Raw genomic sequence first — 23538 nt, 5'->3', positions numbered from 1 at the left:
CATTTTCATTCTCTCACTTGCACCCACAAAAAAAAAGTTTGGCAGCCTGCCAAAGTCCCTGAACATTCAAAAGTCAGGCTCATGTCTCCACCAAAGCAGCCCACGCTGCAGTGAGAATACCTGAGAGCCGTTGGCGCAGAGAGCTGGGGGTGGGGGGAACAGACAGCCAACCCAAGCGCCCCCACATAAGCCCCTTAACCCACCCCATGGCCCCAGTGGCCCATTCTCCTCCACCCCCTAGAGTTCTCCCAACACCAGGAGCAGGAGAAAGATGTACAGGGAGAGAGAGAAAGCACCAGTCAGGGCTGGATTTCCTCCACACACACAATCTGGCCTAGCACCTTATCCCTTTTTGCTTTATCATTATTGATGTCACATGATCAGTTACCAGCAAAAAACGTGGAATGGAGTTAGGTTTATTTTCATTGCTGAGGCTGCCTGCTGGTTAGATTCAGAAATGCTTCTATTAGCAGCTATGGAGTCTGACTTGGAGTCAGACAGCTTCTTGGGAAGACATTTTGACAGACAATTAGTAAATGCACTGTAGAAGCAATGAGAAAGATGCCATAATGTGATGACCCCATTTTCAAAAATCACGTATTACTTGTACTCTCCAACACATGACAAAAGAGTGAACAGATATCTGGTTGACTAGCTGTCCTCTCTCTCCCCTGATGTTTTATGACCTCAGACAATGGAATTCAGTGGTATATGGGAAGCCTAGTTTTCTAAGTACCTGGCTTTGCACAGGCCTGCACTTGTACAGGGTGAAAGTATTGACTTAAAACCTCAAATTTTCCTAATAAAAAAGTTCAGGGATGCTGCAGAAAATTAAAATTATTGATCTAATAATTTAACTTCAGCTATGAGGAAAATATCAGTATCTGTTTTTAAATGTCAAGTACGGGACTAAGAGCAGAGTTGGATTTAATGTAGCACATATAAGATGACTCACATTTATGGTCTTTAATCTAAAGTTCTCAAAGAGCTTTACGAAATATTTATAAACTATGGATCATATTTTACCTCAGTCTTTGTACAACCCTGGCCCCCTTCCCCCATTAACTTCAGTGGAAGTTCTGTGCACAGAAAGAGGGTCAAATATAGCCCATTATATAATGGGAAATGTAACAGAGTGGCAGTTTTGACGATCCTACATAAAAGTGAAAGTGATCCTACATTAGTCAACCTAAGCTCAGGTGCTAGAAGGTTGTATGAAGATGCAGAATAATTTCTGCTGTCTTATGTTTGTAGGTAGATCTTGTTATCTCCAGCTAGCATATAAAAGAGGTGGCTGGAGCCTCTCTGGTACTAACATACCTGGGAGGAATAGAGATATCCCACAGGAAAAACTTCGGCTTAAATTTATGTTTGGATATTATTGTTTAAGTTACCAAACCCCAGGAAGAAACATGATCTTAAAGTGTGTCCACTTTGTAAGGAGCAGAGCGGAAATGCCATTTGTCTGCTTACAAATTATGGGTAAAATTCTCAAAAGCATCTAAGCAACTTCAGCACTTGGAAGCCTAAGGCCTACTGACTTCCAATGACTTCAAATGAACTTTGGCTCCTAAGTCACTTAGGCACTTTTGAAAAACTTACCTCACTTCTTATTTCACCCATCACTGCAATACACTACTTCTGGAATAGGATGTAGCAACTATTTAACAGGACACATCAACACTTACACATCTGTTCAAGACAGTGAGTAAGGGTGAGGGAGGAATCACAGCTAACGTAAACCTACAGGGAAACTTGAGGTTTGGTAGGCACAGTTTTATTAACAAATTGGTACACATTCCAGAAAAGGATCAATATGTAAGGATTCTTTGACAACACTATTGCAAGCAGCGACAAAGAGAATGGGGATTTAGAAATTATAGTCTTGCATTAATTATTTTAGTTAAAGCTAAAAAGGTGGTTCCAAATCATTATTCATCCAGACATAACTTTGATAAAATAACATTTTCATGCTGAAATGTTCCACTTCAGTATGAGATCAATTTGTTTTGCAAGAATGACAAATATACCTCGACAACATTCTACGATAGTGGTTAATATGTAAAGTACAAATGCATTAAATAGAATGAGGCATAGCGAAGAAGTGGTATAGGAGGACAGCTGTCGCACTGAATTAAAACATACAAAAACAAATGTCAAACATTTCTTTAAGCTACAGATGGATGCTATCATGCTAGGCTCCCTTGTGTGAAATTCCCATGGATAGCAGCAGCAAGTGTTGCAAAGACAAAGGGCATAACTGGGAAAGGCCCCAGATATCAAGGTTATATTTAGGGTAAACTCAAAACCAACTGAATCAGAACATAGTGAAAGACTGGGGACATATGAAGTAGAATGAATCTAATGTTTTTATCATCTTAAAAGGCATTTTAAAAGTTTGCATCAATATGAAACTTAACACAGAGCCAGCATAGAGTGTAAAAGTCTGTATGTTGCAACCTCCACACTCACATTTTCGGCCATGTGTTATCACTACATTCTGAATTCATGGCAGTCTTGAATTTATATTAGCGGGGACCCCAGAAAACAAATTCACACTTTCATAGTAATCATTATTATTATCATTATCATACAGATTCAAGAATTGTCTGTCACTGAATTAGCTTTAACACAATAAGTGGCTTGATTTTCAAGAGTGGTGAGTGCCCAACAGCTCCCACTGATACAGCACTTCTGAAAAATCAGGCCATCTATTTAGCTGCCTTAATATGGACTTAGGAGCAAAACCTGAGATGCTAATTTTTAATATCTTCGCCATAATGTTTACTTGTTTATTATAAATATTATTGTAACGAGTTAAAAATTTGTACAAAAATTGATATTAAAATATTAAACATGAATTGCAAAGGATTTTTTTAAATAGGTCAGTTCCCTTGCAATATCAGTGCTGGCTGGGTTATCTGCAGGGAGTCAACCTGGGAACTCTGGATCAAAAAGCATGAATCTCAGCTGCTACAGCTAAAGGACTAGGTCTAATAGCTCAAATGGAATAATAGCTTTAACCCATATACATGGTTTAGCCCTAGAGGAGGATAAAGAGCCATTCATTCATGCTGGTATGAATTATGCATATACCTGATTGTAGAAATTCATCCCAACTTTCAAAGGTCAACAAGAGTTAAAATCCTCACATGGGCCTCCATTTATAACTACACCCCTGAATGAGACATCTATGGGGCCTGAACTCAGGTCAAAAAGTTTGAGTTTCTATGCTTGAGATAAAGTACTGGATTTGAAAATTCAAGGGCAGGACAAGACTCATAAACTCCAAACATGGTCTAGTCACTCACTGAGGACAAAGCCACACTGCATTATGAATCCATCTTTTTTTTTCCTCTTTGGATAAAGAAGATTCAAAGGAGTTGTTTGTTTTTAATTAAGAAGAAAGCTTCTGTTTTACCTTACAAATGGCAGTAATGTCAAGTTTGGTGTCCCATGGTTTTGCTGAGAAAGCAACCAGACTCAAGGATATTGTGAGTTCTCATGCTTGAAAGGAGAAAGATATTAGATTTTAAGAAATACTTCCTTAAATACTTCCTTCCTCTATCCAGAAACTTAGTTTTTAATTTTTAAAGTTAAATTTAAAACTTAAATTTAAGTTAAATAGGTTTAATAAAAACAGAAAAAAATTACAATTTTTAAACCATCTGGTTGCAAATCTCTTTCTCTTGCAATAGCTGAACTTTCTCTTGCTGAGATCTTGAGATGCTGTCATTTCACTAGCCTTGCAGTCATCACAGTCTTCTAGCTTAGACAGGATGAGAACTTCTAATGTAAGGCAAAATAGGGGCTCTTGGAAACAGCCACACTAGTGAGGAACTCTGTATATAGGAAGCTGGACAACCCACTCTGATGCTCTGCATGGGTCCCATGTGAGTGCAGAGCATCAGAGTGGGTTGCCCAGCTCCCTATATACAGGATTCCTGACTAGTGTGGCTGTTTCCAAGAGCCCCTATTTTGCCTTACGTTAGAAGTTACTTTAGAAGTTACATTACTTTCCTAGTGAATGCTGCTCCTCTGTCAATGTAGCATTTTTCAGCCTCAACGTTCCTCTTTCCTGCAGTGAGGTTTTCTTGCAGGACACCATAACCTCCCTCGGTATGTGTCAGTGGCTCTGGGACAAAAGATTCCAGGTTCTGCCTGGCAGTTCCTGAAGAACCAGGTGTGTCATACACGTCAGTTGTTGGTCCAACAAGGAGGGACTCTATCCTTCACTTGAATGGAGTTGTCTGTGCCGATGGATGCTGTGGGCCAGGTGTCACCTGGTGGAGGGCACAGGTCTCATTGCTCATGGGGAGAAGCAATAATGACTCCAGTGGAAGGTTGTCAGAGTGCCATTTCCCCCTTTCTTCCTTTGCAAGGGCTGTGGCATCTGAAGGGCTAGGGAATGGTTACCTCTGAAGATCCTGGCTAGTGGCAGCCAAATCTTTTTAAGGGAACTGCGTTTGTCAGGCTGTTTCTGTGGGAAAGTAAAAGTGGGGTGGAAATTCAATACACACAAACAGAGGCTCTGCGAGTACGCTGCATGAATACAACTCATGGGGAAACACCTTCAGCCTGTTCTCAGAACAAGGCACATGGCCTCTGCCTTACTGTGGAGATAGAAGAGAGCACTGGTAGCTGACGTTAGGTACGCTCTATCTGATAACTGTGTAGCTGAAAATTAGGACACATGGGAGTTGCATCTTAAACAAGCATTCCGTTAATGCTCACTGGGGTATCAGGGAACATTCCAAGTAGTAAGGGTAAGACGCTATACAGCTCAGAAGTTGTGAGAAATAAAAGTCACACTGTATGACATACACTTCCCAAGTGTATTTATCTGTGAAGATCTGGTTCATTAGGGTGGTCTCAAGTCCCCATAGGCTGTTGATGGTCTGGGTGGGCTACAGCTCTAGTGTCTCCACTTGGGAGAGATCATGTGGGATCAACCTCTAGCCTCTATGCATGCCTCTATCTTCCTCACCTCATTGTTGCATGCCACCCACTTCTTAATATTCTCCATACCTCTCCAGTCATCTCCCTTAGCATTCACTGCATCAAGCACAAACTTTCCTTATGGGACACTTCAGGGTCAGGTCTGATGTGGCAGACATAGCACTTCTGGATCATTTGGGTCAAAATTCAGATCTTCTCTGGAGACTAATTAGCCTTCCTCTTCTGGACAGTGTTTGACAAGCCAGTTATTCTGGGAATACCTCTAGAAGAAGGTCCTGACATCTCAACAGCAGCTGATTCTCATATTCAGTGAGCATCAACTGAGAGATTTAAAAAAATCCTGCCTTGGGTGAGGAAATTGAATGGGCGTATTTGAATAGCTAGTTATAACATAAAATGTTGTACTAGGTCAGAACTGAACATTCCCTCCCCCTACCCCCACACACACTCTCTGTCACACACCATGAACCAGCACTGGTGGATGCCCTGCCTCACTGAAATGCCCTTAGCAGTCATTATGGCTAAGGCTTTCTGAAGAATCAAGTAGGGTTTGAAAGCGTAGTTCAGTGAGTGCATTTAAACTGTCTGGGGCTTGGCTAAGCTCTCCTTGGCATAGAGGTGAGAAGGGCAATGGTGGATGTACAGGACCATCACATCCTCCCCATCCTTGAGGATGCTAGAGGACAATTTGGCCCCACACAAACTTGAGCAACCCTGGGACTGCTCTAATTTATGGAGACTTATAATGCCTTCCCATGGCCTTACATGTTTCCCCGAACTCATGATGTTCTGGCCATCTCCCCTTTCCTCCCCAGCACTCTTTCATGCCAGAACAGCACAAAGACGACTTAGCGGGGCCAGGAACTGACTTCTGTGTTTAGAATATAATGTTCCCATTTCCATTCCTGATTAGTACAGACCTCCTCGGACCCCCTTCCTCTATTTGAGACTGCAACTCTACATTGCAACTCCCTCCTCATTCTTACTCCCTTCAGAGCATATGGTAAAATCCTTTCAGATAAAACAGTTTCATAATCTGCCTCTCTCTCACACATGATACTGTGTGGAATGCAATTATCAGCCAAGAAATACAGCCTCACTGGGTTTGGCCTGAGCCAGAAATTTCTTGGCACAGTCAAGATGGGGCTATAACAGAAAAGGAGCCAAAAGACTAAGTAGATGAACTGGTAAATATTTGGCCTTGTTTAACCAGTTTGTTGCTGGGACTGTACATAATCTTGCATATACTTGATGAGACAGGTTTCCTCCAATACTCAACAAGATTTGGAGGAAAACTTTCTCCAAAAGAGCTTGGTGACTCTTCCCAGCATGATTCTATTATCCCTTTGACTATTATTACCACATCATTCCAGTCCATAAAGAAAGGGTATTCCATCCAGGAATGGCTCCTCACAAACAATTCGTTTAAGAAAGAAAAGTTGGACTTTATGAGGTATCTGTCCACGGGCAAGACCCATGGAAACAGCTGTGTAGAACAGTCACAATCAGCTGCTTACATGGAATCTGGAGTTTTCCGTGACAGCTGAAGACAAGGGGGGATAGATGAAAGAGGAAGGAAGAAGGGGGAAAGTGAATCAGCTACTGAGTGGCAGATCATTGATCCTGATTTTGAAATGTCTCCAAACTTCTGGTATTAAAGGAGCAACTATTTTCAGGAGCAAATCCTCCAGACGAGTGCTCACATTCCTTGCCAGTTCCTGGTATTGTCTGCTCCCACCATATGACACTATCCCTCTCCAAGTGGTGATAACACCAGGACATATTCTTTTGAATAGTTCCAGTGAATATTTTGCAGATCTTCCATAAATGTTATTGAAGAACATCACTGTTATGATGAGGAATGCACTGATGACTTCAGGGGAAATGAAGATTTTTGTTGTCTCTCTCAACCTGCAAGGTAACATAATGTGATTCACTGTATGACCTGCCTAGCAAACAGTATGCAATGCCCCCCTTTCCCACTGTCAATACAAATCATTTAGCAAAGATCAGGAATGTAATAATAGATAAGGTGCTCACCATTGTCCAAGAGTGCTTGATCCAAGAGCAGATTCGGGGTGTCTTCTACAGCTCTTCCACAAGATTTGGGACAAAATACTTTGAAGACATTAAGCATTTCTGATTAAACATATAAGAATTAAGAAAAGTAAACTCTGGACATTTTCCTGCACATGCAACAAACCATGTGACACAGAGGAAGGCATAATACATTTTGTAGTGCATCCATGTAGCAGGAAACAAAGCTGTAAGTTATGCAGTGAAACAGTGCGCCACCAAACTACCCCATCATTAACTTGTCAGGCACTCGTTCCTGTACACTCAGCTTCTGACCAAACTAGCCTTCAATGTCTGTGCACTTAACTATGTGATTGGTAACTTAAGTCACAATTTTCAATGCCAGCTCTTGTGTCCAACGTGCGATAACTAGGGTCCGCTTTTCAGAGGTGCTGAGCACCTGAAGCTCCCATTGTCTGTGCACTTAACTATGTAGTCAGATTTTTCAGAATAGGCACTTAAAAGGACCTTTGAAAATTCCCAACCAAAACTACATATAGATATTTATGCGCCTATCTACCAGTCTAGTTGTAGGTTTTGAGAATCTAGGCTAGGTTTTGAGAATCCCGCAGTGTGTGCTGTGACAAATTGGGGATTCTGTCTGCACCACTTCTGAATTGGAAATGATTATATGAATTGTGTGATGAAATTACTGTGTAAAGGACAGCCTGTCATGTATGTGGATCCATCGTACTGCAAGGTTTGTGTCAGGTCTCTGCCAGGCCAGAGACAACAGTGAGCAATCAGCACTGGACAAAGTAGAGCACCTTCGGACCATAGGTTTGCTGTACATAGGACAAGACACCTTCTCCTCTGCTCTGAGGGATAGGTAGAGAGTTAGGAGTAATGAAAAAAGTACCAAATGGCAGAACTGAAGAAGCAGGTGACCTCAGGAGGAGTATATAAAGAGACTCAGAGGAGAACTGGGGGAGAGCCATTTTGCACCAAATTAAGATAAGGGAGGCTGCTGCAAGGTGGGTGGGCAAGGGGCAGAGGACCCTGCCTGCTTGCCTAACTGACAGAACACAGGCGATTTCCCCAAGGACTCCCAAGGGAAGGGTGAGCTAGTGAAGGACATTGCATTTAGGATGGTTTATTGTTTTGTGTGTTCTGTACTCTCCTGTGCTATTCATGATTAAATATAAAAAGCATAAAGATGTTAGGCTGTCAAAGTGTGTGTGTGTCTGTGCGTGTGTGTGTCGGGGGGGGGGGCGATTGTTGACTGCTTCACACTGGTGCATGCCCCTGAGAGAGTTAAACCATAAACCAGAAGCTTCATACTTTTGGGGTGGAGTGCTGGGAAAGGGGTATGTTTAAGTATTGGAAACATGGGCATCATCGGGGGGGGGGGGGTGGCGGCACGTTGACCTGTCTGAAGAGTCCAAATAGTAAACTATATGGAACTCATTTTACCTTCCCTTCATTCTTCCCAGAGAATGAAAGGCTGAACCTGACTAGATTTGAATCTGTGACTCCAGGAAAAATATTCCAAACTTGATGGTTAGAGCAGTAAGCAAGGCTTCCCAGCCAGGCCGTAAAGATCCATTGTGACTCTTTTTGCTCTCGCCCTCCTTTCCTTTTTAAATCATTTTCTTTGTGCAGAAATCACTTTTGTAAAAGACCCCCCTTCCCCATCTTCATTCAACGTATATAGCCTAAGAATCAAACCCTTTCCTTGCCCAAGTTTCTTCTCTCAAAGCTAATTCAGTTGGTACACTCCTGTATGCCAGTAGGCTGACACCTGATGCATGTGTTTGTTGGGAGGCACCTCTCCAACTCAACAAATTAGAGTGCTAGTAAATGGAGGTTAGCTTTGTTTGAGACAATAAGGCGATGGGCTGCACACCACAATTAGGTAAATAAATAAGAATTATCCCCATTTTATAGATGGGGAAACTGTGACACAGAGGGTTTAAGTAACTTGCCAAGGAGTAGAGCTGGTCAAAAGTTTTCCAGCAGAAAAAATTTCTATCAGAAAGTGTCATTTCACAGAATATCTAAACTTTCCATGGCAACATGTCAATTTCAACAAAATTTCATATAGAAAAAGTTGAAACTTAGCATTTCAATAAGGTCGACCTTGTTGGAATGGAACATCTTGATTTTGCATTTCAAAATTATTTGTTTCAAATTTTATATTCTGTCATAAATTATAATAAAATAAAACAATTTTAAAAGACAAACTTGGAAGAAAACACTAAAATTTCATCAAAATGGAATGTTTCAGTTGGCCTACAACTGATAATTTTTTATTTTTTTAATGGAAACATTTCCAAACTGGAAGTCCAAGTGCAACCCAGCTCCACCAAGGAGCCAGTGATTAAATCATTACATTAGGATGTGGGAGACTTGGCTCAAGCCCCTGCTCCACCATGGACATTGTGTGTGTCCTTGGGCAAGTAATTTAACTTCTCTGGGCCCCAATTCCCCATCTGTAAAACGGGATTAATAGCACCACCTCCTAGGAAAGTGGTCCCCAAAGTGTGGGGCATGCCCATACCCCCCCCCCAGCAGGCATGGAGAAACATTTTTGGGGGGAACGCAAGTTAATGAAAGTACAAAAAAGTACTAAGAGACTGACAGGGGACAAAGAACATTTTTACAGCAGTAGCACATAAAAGTAATCTGAGAAAGAGTTGACTACATTATGACATATTTTAACAGAGTATTCCTGTTACACAGGATGCCATTAAATTCAGTGACGCTTATTTTTTTTTTCTAAGACATTAGACAAACCAGAGGCATACAAGCTCCTCTTTTCCCTTAGGAATGAACGCACATAGCTGTGACACTGCCTATTGTTAAAACTGTTTTTAATCCTAGAGAATTATTCAGACCACTGGAGGCTTGCAAAATATTTTCAAAGAAATACAGGATTGGCTGTCTTGGAGTTTGACGTCAGCAGTTCTTCCGAGTAGGTGACCTTCTGGGGCAGTCAAGACAGAGCACACTGAAGAGGTGAATCCAAAATGAGTGAAACAATAGACACATAGCTCCCATGGTGGCTGTGTACAACATTGTGATAGCAATTCCATAATTAAAGTTGTAACTCAGTTTCTGTTACAAATACGCCTTTTCATCCCCTCTAGCTGTCTCAAGAAAGCACCATTTTGCCTGAAATTTTTCCTGTGAAGTCCCTAGTCAGAGTCGAATTTGCAGGGGGCAGGAAAAGTTTTGGTGTAAGGGGACAAGGCCTGTTTTCATATGAAATTTTAAAAATGTGTTTTTCCCTTTTCTAAGCATATTCTAAGGTCTTTGATGTTGTTATATCTCAAAAATGGCTTGCTGTAGAAATGTAATATAGACATTGCTCAAGTGATTTATGTAGGCCTGGCCTGACATGAGTAATTGGACATACGTGACGCCTCATTTCTTGGGAGACAGTATCAGGAAGGTTAATGGATCAGTAGATTGGAAACAATGTCTGTACTACCTAAGATAAGGGGGAACACCCATGGAATCATTCACAATGGACAAGATAACAAGGGACAAAAAAGGCCTGGAACAGAAGATGAGGTAAAAAGTAAATTGTGTGTGGACAGTGTGTGAACAGAGCATGCTGTAAAGGGATTGGTTTCTCCAAAATAACCAAGCCAATCCCAAAATGTGTAATGCAATATATAGTAAATGCAATGTAATATGTGTAAATGTATATAAAGGAAGAGATTTTCTGTTTAACTATGAATGTGTGGTATGCCCTATACCCCCTCCCCCGATGCTTGAGTCTAAGTAAATCAGTTTAGCTTTGCTGTATGCTAAATAAAGGAATCTAAGTGAAGAGACTGGAGTAAAATGGAGTTCTTGGACAACTGAATGCAAGAGGTCTCGGGGGAACTCCAACACAGTGGTACAGCAACTCAGATCCTCTCATCTGGAGCAGGTAATGTATACATCCCTTAGTGTGAGGGTTGCAACCTAGCATTAAGGGAAATGCATTGAAAGGGTTTAAAGGTTTCAATATGAGGCACCACACTTCTTTAGCACCACGCTGAAGAAGTGGGTTAAATCTAAAGGCAAACCCTAGAGAAGTATTCAGGTGAAAAAGGAAATCCAGAGAGTGGTATTAGATTTAAAAAAAAAAAAAAAAGAATGCTTAGCAGAACACAGCAGAGCTCCGTTGAATGCCATAAATAAATAAATTATTTGCAGAGCATAGCAAAGGTCTCCAGCGCCACTGAAATTTTTTTAAAAAATAGGACCCATTGGCAGCCATGGAAAAATAGTATCTAGGTTTTTTGTTTGTTTTCTTTTGTTTTGTTTTGAATCCTGAGTCCAGATCGATGCAGCAGCAATTTTACAAAGATGATTTCTGGTGGCTAAAACTTTACAAATGAAATGTGCTACCCAGAAGGGTGAACGTAAAAAAGCACAAAGAAGAAACCAGAGTTGTAGAGAAAGAAATAGACTAAATGGAAAAGATTCCAGAGAGGACAGAGAGAAAACAGTGTCAATTACCTTTCTGCATAAATCCAAAGTAAAAAGTAGCCATCCTTCAAAGACTGTATTTAGTGAGTACAGCTTTTCAGGCAAAGTGTATTAAGTTAGTTAAAGGATAAGTGCAAAAAAACATAAAAGATAAGTTCAGAGACACTGAAAATAATCAGCTGAGAAATGTGTCACTTTGAAAAATAAGTCAGTGATTTGAAGGAAAAGGATAAGGAGTTAAAAGGAGCTTTTGCACAAATTGACACTGCAGAGCTTGGAGGGGACTAGATAGTTGGGGGTAGTGTAAGGCCTGGTCTACACTATGAGTTTAGGTCAAATTTAGCAGCGTTATCTCAATTTAAACCAGCACCCATCCACATGACGAAGCCCTTTTTTTCGACTTAAAGGGCTCTTAAAATCGATTTCTTTACTCCACCCCCGATGAGGGGATTAGCGCTGAAATCGGCCTTGCCGGGTCGAATTTGGGGTACTCTGGACGCAATTCGACAGTATTGGCCTCCGGGAGCTATCCCAGCGTGCTCAGTTGTGACCGCTCTGGACAGCGCTCTCAACTCAGATGTACTGGCCAGGTAGACAGGAAAAGGCCCACAAACTTTTGAATCTCATTTCCTATTTGGCCAGCGAGGCGAGCTCACCTGCACAGGTCACCATGCAGAGCTCATCATCACAGGAGACCATGCAGTCCCAGAATTGCCAAAGAGCTCCAGCATGGACCGAACGGAAGGCTCCGATCACTGTATGGGGAGATGAATCCGTGCTGGCAGAACACCGTTTGAAAAGACGAAATGCCAAAATATTTGAAAAAATCTCCAATGGCATGAAGGACAGAGGCTACAACAGGGACCCGCAGCAGTGCCACGTGAAACTTAAGGCGCTCAGGCAAGCCTACCAAAAAACCAGAGAGGCAAAAGGCCGCTCCAGTTCAGAGCCCCAGAGATGCCGCTTCTATGATGAGCTTCATGTCATTTTAGGGGGTTCAGCCACCACTACCCCAACTGTATGCTTTGACTCTGTCCAAGGAGTGGCAGGCAACCCGGAAACGGGTTTTGGGGGTGAGGAAGATGATGATGAGAAGGTAGTAGATAGCTCACAGCAAGGAAGCAGAGAAACTGGTTTCCTCAACAGCCAGGATCTGTTTATCACCCTGGACCTGAACCCAGTACCCCCCAAACCCACCCAAGGCAGGCTCCTGGACCCTGAAGGCAGAGATGGGACTTCTGGTGAGTGTACCTTTATAAATATTATACATCATTTAAAAGCAAGTGTGTTTAATGATTAATTTGCCCTGGCATTCGCAGCCAGTACAACTACTGGAAAAGTCTGTTAACGTGTCTAGGGATGGAGCGGAAATCCTCCAGGGACTTCTCCATAAAGTTCTCCTGGATGTACTCCCAAAGCCTTTGCAGAAGGTTTCTGGGAAGGGCAGCCTTATTCCATCCTCCATGGTAGGACACTTTACCACACCAGGCCAGTAGCACGTAGTCAGGAATCATTGCAGAACAAAGCACTGCAGCATATGGTCCCGGTGTTTGCTGGCATTCAAACATCATCCGTTCTTTATCTCTCTGTGTTACCCTCAGGAGAGAGATATCATTCATGGTCACCGGGTTGAAATAGGGTGGTTTTAGTAAGTGGACATTCAGAGGTGCCCGTTCCTGCTGGGCTGTTTGCCTGTGGCTGAACATAAATCTTCCCCACTGTTAGCCACGTGGTGCAGGGAGGGTTGAAGCCATCATCCCAGAGAACTGGGTGTGTGTGTGGGGGAAGGGTAGCTGGGTTTCTGCTGCATGTGAACCCGGAAACCGCAGCCCCCTCCTTTTAAATTGCCAGCCCATGTTAAATGGCCAACCCAACGGCTACTTGGTAGGGGAAATGAGGGCGCTGCTGTTTGAAACCATTCCCACATGTTATGAAGCTTAAAGAAGCCAAAAGACTGTGGCTTACCATGGCTGCCTGCAAGCCGAATTCTGCTGCCCGGCCCTGTGTGAGTGATCTCTCACACCAGACCGGCATACCCTCAATAAGAGGCAAAATGCGACCTTGTAATGAAAGCACATGTGCTATGTAATGTTAACAGCAAGGTTTACTGTGAAAGTGTACCCATTGTTCTATAAAATGTGTCTTTTTAACTACCACTCTCCCTTTTTTTTCCCCTCCACCAGCTGCATATGTTTCTCCTTCCCAGAGGCTAGCGAAGATTAGAAGGAGAAAAAAATGCACTCGTGATGAAATATTCTCTGACCTCATGCTGTCCTCCCACACTGACAGAGCACAGCAAAATACATGGAGGCAGACAATCTCAGAGTGCAGGAAAACACAATATGACAGCGAGGAGAGGTGGCGGACTGAAGATGGTAGGTGGCGTCAGCTTGCTGAAAGAAGGCAGGAGTCAATGCTCAGGCTGCTGGAGGATCAAACTCATATGCTCCAGCGTATGGTTGAGCTACAGGAAAGGCAGCAGGAGCACAGACTGCCGCTACAGCCCCTGTGTAACCGACCGCCCTCCTCCCCAAGTTCCATAGCCTCCTCACCCAGACACCCAAGAACGCGGTGGTCTCCGGCCATCCAGCCACTCCACCCCAGAGGATTGCCCAAGCAACAGAAGGCTGACATTCAATAAGTTTTAAAGTGGTGTGTGGCCTTGTCCTTCCCTCCTCCACCACCCCACCTGGTGTTTCCCTCCTCCACCACCCCTCCCGGGCTACCTTGGCAGTTATCCCCCTATTTGTGTGATGAATAAATAAAGAATGCATGAATGTGAAGCAACAATGACTTTATTGCCTCTGCAAGCAGTGATCGAAGGGAGGAGAGGAGGGTGCTTAGCTTACAGGAAAGTAGAGTGAAACCGGGGCAGGAAGGAAGAGGGGTTCCATCAAGGAGAAACAAACAGAACTTTCACACCGTAGCCTGGCCATTCCTGAAACTGGTTTTCAAAGCTTCTCTGATGCACATCGCACCCTCCTGTAGTCTTCTAAGCCCCCTTGTGTCTGGCTACATGTAATCAGCGGCCAGGCAATTTTCCTCAACCTCCCACCCCACCATAAATGTCTCCCCCTTACTCTCACAGATATTGTGGAGCACACAGCAAGCAGTAATAACAATGGGAATATTGGTTTCGCTGAGGTCTAACCGAGTCAGTAAACTGCACCAGCGCACTTTTAAACTCCCAAATGCACATTCTACCACCATTCTGCACTTGCTCAGCCTATAATTGAACAGTTCCTGACTACTGTCCAGGGTGCCTGTGTATGGCTTCATGAGCCATGGCATTAAGGGGTAGGCTGGGTCCCCAAAGATAACTATAGGCATTTCAACATCCCCAACAGTAATTTTCTGGTCTGGAAAGAAAGTCCCTTGCTGCAGCTTTTGAAACAGATCAGAGTTCCTGAAGATGCGAGCCTCATGTACCTTTCCCGGCCATCCCACACTGATGTTGATGAAACGTCCCTTGTGATCCACCAGTGCTTGCAGCACATTGAAAAGTACCCCTTGCGGTTTATGTACTCACTGCCTTGGTGCTCCGGTGCCAAGATAGGGATATGGGTTCCGTCTGTCGCCCCACCACAGATAGGAAATCCCATTGCAGCAAAGCCAGCCACTATGACCTACACATTTCCCAGAGTCACTACCCTTGATAGCAGCAGCTCAGTGATTGCTCTGGCTACTTGCATCACAGCAGCCCCCACAGTAGATTTGCCCACTCCAAATTGATTCCCGGCTGACTGGTAGCTGTCTGGCGTTGCAAGCTTCCACAGAGCTATCGCCACTCGCTTCTCAACTGTGAGGGCTGCTCTCATCTTGGTATTCTTGCGCTTCAGGGCAGGGGAGAGCAAGTCACAAAGTTCCATGAAAATGCCCTTACGCATGCAAAAGTTTCGCAGCCACTGGGAATTGTCCCAGACCCGCAACACTATGTGGTCCCACCACTCTGTGCTTGTTTCCCAGGCCCAGAATCAGTGTTCCATGCCATGAACCTGCCCAATTGACACCATGATGTGCACATTGTAGGGGCCCATACTTTGTGAGAAGTCTATGTCCATGTCCTCATCACTCTCGTCACCGCGCTGCAGTCGCCTCCTCCTCGCCTGGTTTCGCTTTTCTTGCAGGTTATAGTCCTGCATATCCTGCTGGATAACGCGTGCGGTGTTTATAGTGCTTATAATTGCCGCGGTGATCTGAGCGGGCTCCATGTTCCCAGTGCTATGGCATCTGCGCTGAAAAAAGGCATGAAACGATTGTCTGCTGTTGCTCTGAGGGAGGGTGGGGCGACTGACAACATGGCTTACAGGGTTGGCTTACAGGGAATTAAAATAAACAAAGGGGGTGGCTTTGCATCAAGGAGAAACAGAATGGCCCCCTCAAGGATAGGGCTCAAAACCCTGGGTTTAGCAGGCCGTTGATTTCACGGAGGGAGGGAGGGAGGAGAAAATGAATACAAAACAAATCTGGTCTATTTCTTGTTTTGATCCACTTCATCTTTATAACATCTTGCTGGCAGCAGACTGTGCAATAAGACTGCTGGCCATTGTCATCTCCTGGCTGCTCATTAAAAGACGGTGCAGTCGGACTACCGGCAGGACTGAATCGCCATGAGATGAAACTTAAAAGGGTAATGACCTGGCTGAGTCACTCCAATGTTTTCCCAGGTGCCCCTGACCTCACCGAGGTCGGTTAAAAGAGCACTCTGGAGTACGGCGACGATGGCTACCAGTCATACTGCACTGTCTGCTGCCAAAAGGCAATGAGCGGCTGCTTTGTAGCAATGCAGTACCACGTCTGCCAACACCCAGAAGACATACGGTGACGGTGAGCTGAGCGGGATCCATGCTTGCTGTGGTATGGCATCTGCTTGGGTAACCCAGGAAAAAAGGTGCAAAACGATTGTCTTCCGTTGCTTTCAAGGACGGAGAGAGGGAAGGGGTGCCTGACGATATGTACCCAGAACCACCCGCAACAATGTTTTTGCCCCATCAGGCATTTGGATTTCTACCCAGAATTCAAATGGGTGGCGGAGACTGCAAGAACTGTGTTATAGCTACCCAGAGTGCAACGCTCCGGAAGTCGACGGTTGCCTCAGTACTGTGGACACACTCCGCCAACTAAATGCCGGATAAATGCACTAAGACCATTTGTGTGGGGACACATACAATCGACTGTATAAAAATGCTTTCTACAAAACTGACTGCTATAAATTCGACCTAATTTTGTAGTGTAGACATAGCCGTAATAAAGTGTTAAAGAGGATGTTGAATGTGTTGGGTTTTTTTAAGGAAGAGAACGGTTGGTTTGATAATTAAACCCAGTTACAGCAGTATAACTTGGTGCCATCATGCCTGGTAAAATCCTTAGTAACCAAACAAATTATGCAAATAGGAGTTTAAGTGATGACAGCTACCACGACTATGTGTTTTCTTCCCACTAAGAGTTTACTATGTTTTCCCCCGCCCCCACTAAGAGTTTACCGCCTTTCTAAAGGAAATGGGCCCTTCCCAACGAATGTGTTTGTAAATGATTAGTTATGCTGGCTGCTGCAGGCACAGAGACAATCCGATTTAAATTGTTTAACTCTGGGTGATTTAATTAAAATCACTTAAAGGGAAATAGGGCTTACCTGCTTCCGAATGTACTAGTAGGGATGTAACCTGGGCACAGAAAAGGGAGGTAATAAATTGTAATGCTAAATTAAAGGAAAAAATAAATGAAACACCAGCTGAAACTGCCAGTCAGAAAAGTTTCTGATGAGGTAAAAACTAAGTTGTGTGTAGCAGAGCATCCTGTACAGGGATTCTTTCCTATAAAGTAACCAAGTCAATCCCCAAAAGTGTAATGCAATATATAGTATATGTCAGGTAATGTGTAAATACATATATAGGAAGATGTTTTCTGTGTAACTTTGGATGTGTGGTACACCCTATTCCCACCCCCTATGCTTGAGTCTAATCAATTCAGCATAGCTTTGCTGTATGCCAAAAGCCGTGTTGCCGTATTAGCTGTATGCCTGACAAATGATTCTGAGTGACAAGAGTGGAGTTGAACTGAGCTCTCAGGCAGCTGAGTGAAAGAGTTCTCGGGGGAGCCCCAACAATTTATAATACCACCAAGCTTTTAGATAGCACTTTTCGTCCATTGATCTAAAAACACTTTACACGGGAGAAAAATATCAGTAGCCCCTTTTTATGGATGGGGAAACTGAGGCAAAAGGAGGTGAAATGACTTGCTGAGGATCCAAGTCAGTGGCAGAGCCAGGAATGGGAACCAGGTCTCCAGAGTAAAGCAATTTAAAAAAATCAAAAGTTTAATTTTGGGTCGTACCAAAAATGACATTTTTCGACAAATTGAAAAGTTTTGCGTCAAAACAAAATGTTTTGGTAATGTTAAAAGGAAACATTTCATGTTGTTTCACCCTCAGTCATTCTGACAAAATCAAGGAAAGGATTCATAAAACGACTGGAGGAAGAGGAGGCAGTGATGGTGCCACCCACTCCCTCATAAGCTTTAGCCGAGTGGTTAGGGCACTCACCTGGGATTTGGAAGATCCCAGTTTAAATCCCTGCTCCAGTGACTAATCATTTATAAAAAGCAGAACAGCTTCAAGAGGAGAGATTGAGAAATCCTCCTATCAGAATATCCTGTAGGCCAGTGGTTAGGGCATTATTCTGCAATGTAGGAGACCCATATTCAAATCCTTCCTTCTCATCAGACAGAAGAGGGAATTGCACCTGGGTCTCCCACAACCCAGCTACCTACCCCTAAGCTTATAAGGGACAAGGCTAAAGTGTATAAGGGGAGAGCAGCTGCTTCCTCTGCCTCAGTCATTTTATGAATCCTTTCCTTTGTTTTTGTCAAAATGGAAGTAAAAAGGAAATGGTTGGGTTGAAAGGAAATGTTTTGGTTCAACATTACTGAAATATTTTGACCATTTCAACTTCAGTTAAAGCTAATCAGCAACTCAACATGAATTCACTAATAGTATTAGTTGACCCAAAAGTGCATTTTTTGACTAAAACTATTTGTAGAAAAATTTCACCCAGCTCGATTCTGGAGTCCCAATCCACCAGGCCACACCCCTCCACTAGTACCACTGACTTCTTGCTCCCTCTTCTATCTTCTACCTCACTTCTATCCCCTACCCCACCAGGGATGGAATGGCTGAGTTGGCGTTCTCCCTCTTCTAACCTCCCACCAGTAGGGTATAAAGTCCTCCAATGGTGGTGAAGGGTCTCTCTTTACTCCGCTATGTAGTCTCTGATATGGCCTCTGTGGCAGGGTTAGCCTGCCCAGAACACCTTGCCCACCATCTCTCTCAGAACATGGTGCTGATAAATTTAAACAATAGTCCCAAAGGAAATGTAAAATAAATGAGTCTTCTACCCTTCCTGAGCTACCCTTCTACCCTGCTCTCTCAGAGTACTGACTCTCTGTACTTTCTTCCTGGAGGACCAGCTCCAACCCAAGTCACTGATTCTTAGGACTTCCTCCTTAGAGCTGTTCCCCTAATTTGGTTCTCCACAGGCTGGATCCTTATTCCCAGTCTATCTCCAGGCAGAATAATTGGGGTTTAGCCATCTCGAGAGCCTGCCACAGACATCTCCTTTTCTCCTACTGCCCTCTCCCTTCAGAGCCAGTCACAGAAGACAGCCTCCTTTCTCTCTCTCTTCCCTTTAGTCACCAGTGACTGGTCTTCACTTATTTTGTGCATTCCGTGCCCACACCTCCCCTTTGAATGTAGTGTTATTGAGGAAGCCTGGGTATCTTTATCCTCAACCTCCTGTTCCCAGTTGTACTCCCTACAGGTATAGGTTTTCTCTTCACCCCTTCTTGATACTGCCTTTTCTTCCACCTTTTTCTCCACTGTCCCTTCCTTATCTATTGAAGTGGAGATTCACTCCTCTTCCCCTCCCCATTGATTCTCACCACCTACCTCTTCTCCCCTTTCTTCTACAACCTCCCCCATTGAATGTCTGCTTTCTCTCACTCCTCTCTACCTTCTTTCCCCCACCCTTTCTTTTCCCCAATCCCCTTCACCACAGAACAGAAGCTCTCTCTTTTACCCTCCCTGGTGATGGGCCTGCAGGTGTGGGCTCTCATTTCTCCCCTTTCCTCCTCCCCACCATCAGGGGTTCTTTTATCTTTCTCCCACTCTCTTCCCACAGAGTTAGAATCCCCCAGGTGGTAGGTGTTTTCTCCTTACTCTGTCTTTGCCCCTTAGTTCTTTTTTCCTTGCTCTTGTTGTCTCTTGAGGTAGGGCTCTTCTCTATTTCTGTCTTCATCTTTTCTCTTCATCTTTGGTCCCATCTCTGAGGGGGTGCAGTTCAAGAGTTCTCTTCTCATTCCTCCCTTTTCTCTCATGGGGGGATGTAGTCCCCAGGTGGGAACTTGCTCTGTCTCCATGTCCCTGCTCTGGAGAGGTAAACTTCACTTCCCTCCAGTGTTACTATAGCCCTCTGATAAGCTGGTGCTAAGGCAGAAGTCTGTGAAAGTCTGAATTTACTGACCAGAGGCCTAATCCATACCACCAGTCAGCTCAGACACTACAGGTCTAAGTCAGGGACAATGGCTATATATTAGAGCTGCCTGGAAAATTTTTTGACAAAACTTTGTCTTTTTGTTATCGATGGAAAATGCCAAAATTTATATATATATATATATATATATATATTTCACAGATGCATTTTGACAAAATTTTAAAATGAGAAAGTATCTCAGGTCCAGGGTGGATGCATATGAAAGAGAAATTCAAATTGAAAACCTGAACTTTTTGATCCAACAATGGACTTTTAAACAAAATTCCACTTCACTAAAACTTTTGAAAGGTTTTGGTTTTGTTCCACATTGTCACAAAGACAAATTTCAAAACCTCAGAAGTTTGCATGAAACAGAATGGACATTTTCTGGAGAGCTCGACTAGATATTCTTCCCCATTTGGCCATCTAGAAGGGCTGGGGAGAAGACAGCTAGTGAATCAAGGTCTCAGTTCCACCCCAGTCTGCGCATAAGCCAATTAAGTCAGTCTTTTTGGGTCAGGAAAAGCAGCTTGAGAGACACCTCCTTTTCTTCGTGGTTTAGCAAAAAGCTGTTTTAACAGCTCCAAGAGGGGTGAGGAATAGGGCAGACCTGCCTACTCTGCAGCTTTTGGCTGGATGTTAGCTGGTTTATGTAGCCCTCCAGACTGCTCCTCACTTCTTCTGCAGGTTCCCTGATGCTTCTGTGGGTCTCCTGCATGTGATACAATATTGCCAACTTTCACAATCTTATCATGAGTCTCATGACATTAGGTGTCTTATTTAAAGCCCCGCCTCCTTTAGGCAACTGATTACCCAAAGAGCTAAAAAAGTAGTAAGCCAGAGTCTCCCCATCCCATCATCAATGCCTAGCAACAGTACTGATGTTAGGAAGGGAACAACAGCATTAGCCTGAAGGGATTGTACAGAGTAGAAACAACAGTGAGGGGCATCACATGAATTCCCCCACATGTCTGGGGAGTAAAAAAAAAAAAAAAAGAGGAGTAACAGTGTGTCATCATCCTCCCCCTCGAGACTGCTAGGGGCAGCAAGGAAAGGAGAAGAATAAAGAAATGAAATGGCAGAAGGAAATGACTCTCCCACGCCACTTTCTCCAAAGCTTCCCACCGAGCTGGTGTTTGTAGAGAAAAGGAGTTTGTTGCAACATATATAATATATTTTTCACTGGTTTATGAAAAATCAGATAGCGACACTCAGTGCAACACCAATTGGAATATTTCAAATTAGAGTTTATTATATATTTTATATATTCTAATGATGTCAGAACATTTAAACCATTTGCCACAGAGAAATAACGGGAGGGGAAGGGGAAAGATATTGTGAACAATCTCAGGCTTTTCCATGTAGAAATATAGGTAGGGGAGACACAAAGAGGAAAGAGCAACAAAAAAAGCTGGGGTGGAGAAGAGAAAGAACTGCATAATTAGCAGAGGATGCCCCCCCCCAAAAAAAAACAACCTCAGGAGGGAAGAAGTAAGAGAGAGAGGAAATACACACAAGCCAGTATAATACATATTAGCTTGCTTTCAGGGTTGATGGCTGGTGTATTTTGGCTGCCCATCTAGTTAATTGTCACTATTAGACTGACAGCTTAAAGAAGCTCTCCCCTTACAACTGAGGGTGTGTCAGGGAAAGACTCAGTCCTCCCTATACATTAGGGATTTTATTTCCTACTGTATGTAAAGGACAGATAGCTGGTAGGAGTACAACATTTTCAGCCTGGAGCAAACTAATTATTTCACACTGACACACAGGCATCTTATTTACTGTGTTGATTTTTTAAAGGGATTTTATCTTTATTTTCAAGGGGCTTCACTTGATTGTAAGTGTTCCTCCTAAAGTACATTGTAAATAACAACTACGTTGTCTTCCAATCTGAATCAATCTTGACATATTTTCCTCATTTTAGAACTGCTTGACCTAAACGAGGCCAGTTTTGTTCACCAGAACCTTTTGAATTCATGTCAGCTTAATTTTCATATATGGACTTCTTTTACTCAAGCACTAAAACACTCCAGAAAGTGAATTTCACAGTGTTTATTGTAGGATTCAAACACATTATGAAGCAGGAGACCAAAAGGTTGAGTGATTTCACTCACCAAGAAGTGAGCTATAAACCTTCTGAGAGGCACTATATGGCGTACTTTGATACAGTAATTGCACAGGGAAATTATAAAAATAGATAGAAAAATTCACACCCCATCATTTCCTGGGGATTAAAGATGTACATCAATATATAAGTGTAAATGAGAGTGCATTTAAATGAGCTGTTTAGCGTGAACACCAATTAGTGCAAATAAATAATTTCTTTTGTCCTGTTATTTGGAATATGAAAAGCAACCCTTATCAATGCTTACTTTTTTATCAGGCCTAAAAGCAATAATGGCATTTCATCCTGGAAACTATCATAATAGCCTAATTTAAAGAAAAATTACTCCCATCTTTATATTCAGAATTTCCAAATTTTTATAAAGTCTTTATCTTAAAAAAAAAGTCAGTAAAAGATAATATGATAATACAATAATGCAAATTGGAACCATAAACAATTCCCTTCTTTTATGGTGCCTAGCCCAGGAAAAGGATGCCTTGCAGAAGAAGTTTCCTTTTTCTAGTTCATCTTTTTCTATAACATTAACTGCTTCTGACCCTTGCGGGGGGGGGGGGGGCTCTATCCACACATTTCCACTATACAGCCAGGCAGCACCTCCTCTCCTCCAACTCACAGGCTACAGCATTATAACTTTCTAATCCATTTCTCCTTTGGGTTTCTAGTTGTACTCCCAGGCAAAAGTCAAAAATGTGAATAGCTACCAACCAGCACTTGGACACAGCTCAGTCACTTCCCTACAGCTCCTAGGATATGCACCTTATATCTCCCAAAGAGCTTTCTCCCCACCCCTTCCCTTACATCCCTTCCAATGGGGTATCATTGGAAGCCTCCTTAGTGTGATACTCAAAAGCCAAACAGTTCTCCCCAAGATCCCTTACCTTATGATGACAAACATGACCAGAGAGTTGCCCACCAAGCCAACCACAAAGACCACAGAGTAGACAGCAGTGATGATAATAGGGATAGCTGGGGAAATGTTGGTGTGGTTCTGCTGCAAGTCTTCAAAGCCACCACTGGCATTGTTGCCATATTCAGCCCAGCCCAGGAGCCAGCTGCTGCTGCTGGGGAGGAGGCAGGGGCCTGGAGAGCAGGTGGAGGGTGGCTCCTCACGGAAAATGTGTACAGGGGGCTCCATGTGGTCCATTGCTACCACAAGCAGAGAGGAGGACAGGACAAGGATGGAGACAGCAGAAGGCCAACAGAGAAGAGAAGAGAGAGAATGAAATACAATGTGCAAGCTTTCTATTCAAACAGACCTGCATTTCAAAATCTTGTGGGGGGGGGGGGTGGGTCAATGGTGGGGAGGGGAGATATTTTAATAAGCAGAGGTTTAAATAAATCCCATTTAACTAAATGCAATACTTTAAAATCTCTTCATTGTTTAATGTAACAGGTAAGTGCTGGCAAATGCTCTATGAGATACAT

At 43.2% G+C, this 23538-nt stretch overlaps 1 protein-coding gene across 3 annotated transcripts in view; it reads right to left on the bottom strand.

Annotated features, from left to right (window-relative positions):
- Positions 1-23538, bottom strand: part of OPRK1 (opioid receptor kappa 1) — a 45336-nt gene that overhangs the window by 20880 nt on the left and 918 nt on the right. For 2 of the 3 annotated variants that reach the window (XM_074944384.1, XM_074944383.1), the window contains exon 2: positions 22992-23259. In XM_074944384.1, coding sequence (XP_074800485.1) covers positions 22992-23257 — 266 coding nt within the window. In that variant the 5' untranslated portion in view covers positions 23258-23259. Of the gene's footprint in view, positions 1-14462; positions 15696-22991; positions 23260-23538 lie in introns of those variants that run through there. The other variant, XR_012638045.1, reaches the window with a different exon arrangement.

The sequence above is a fragment of the Natator depressus genome, chromosome 2 (assembly GCF_965152275.1).
Source record: "Natator depressus isolate rNatDep1 chromosome 2, rNatDep2.hap1, whole genome shotgun sequence".
NCBI lineage: Eukaryota > Metazoa > Chordata > Testudines > Cheloniidae > Natator > Natator depressus.
The sequence above is the reverse complement of the archived record's forward strand: the minus strand, read 5'-3'. Positions and strand labels throughout refer to the sequence as shown.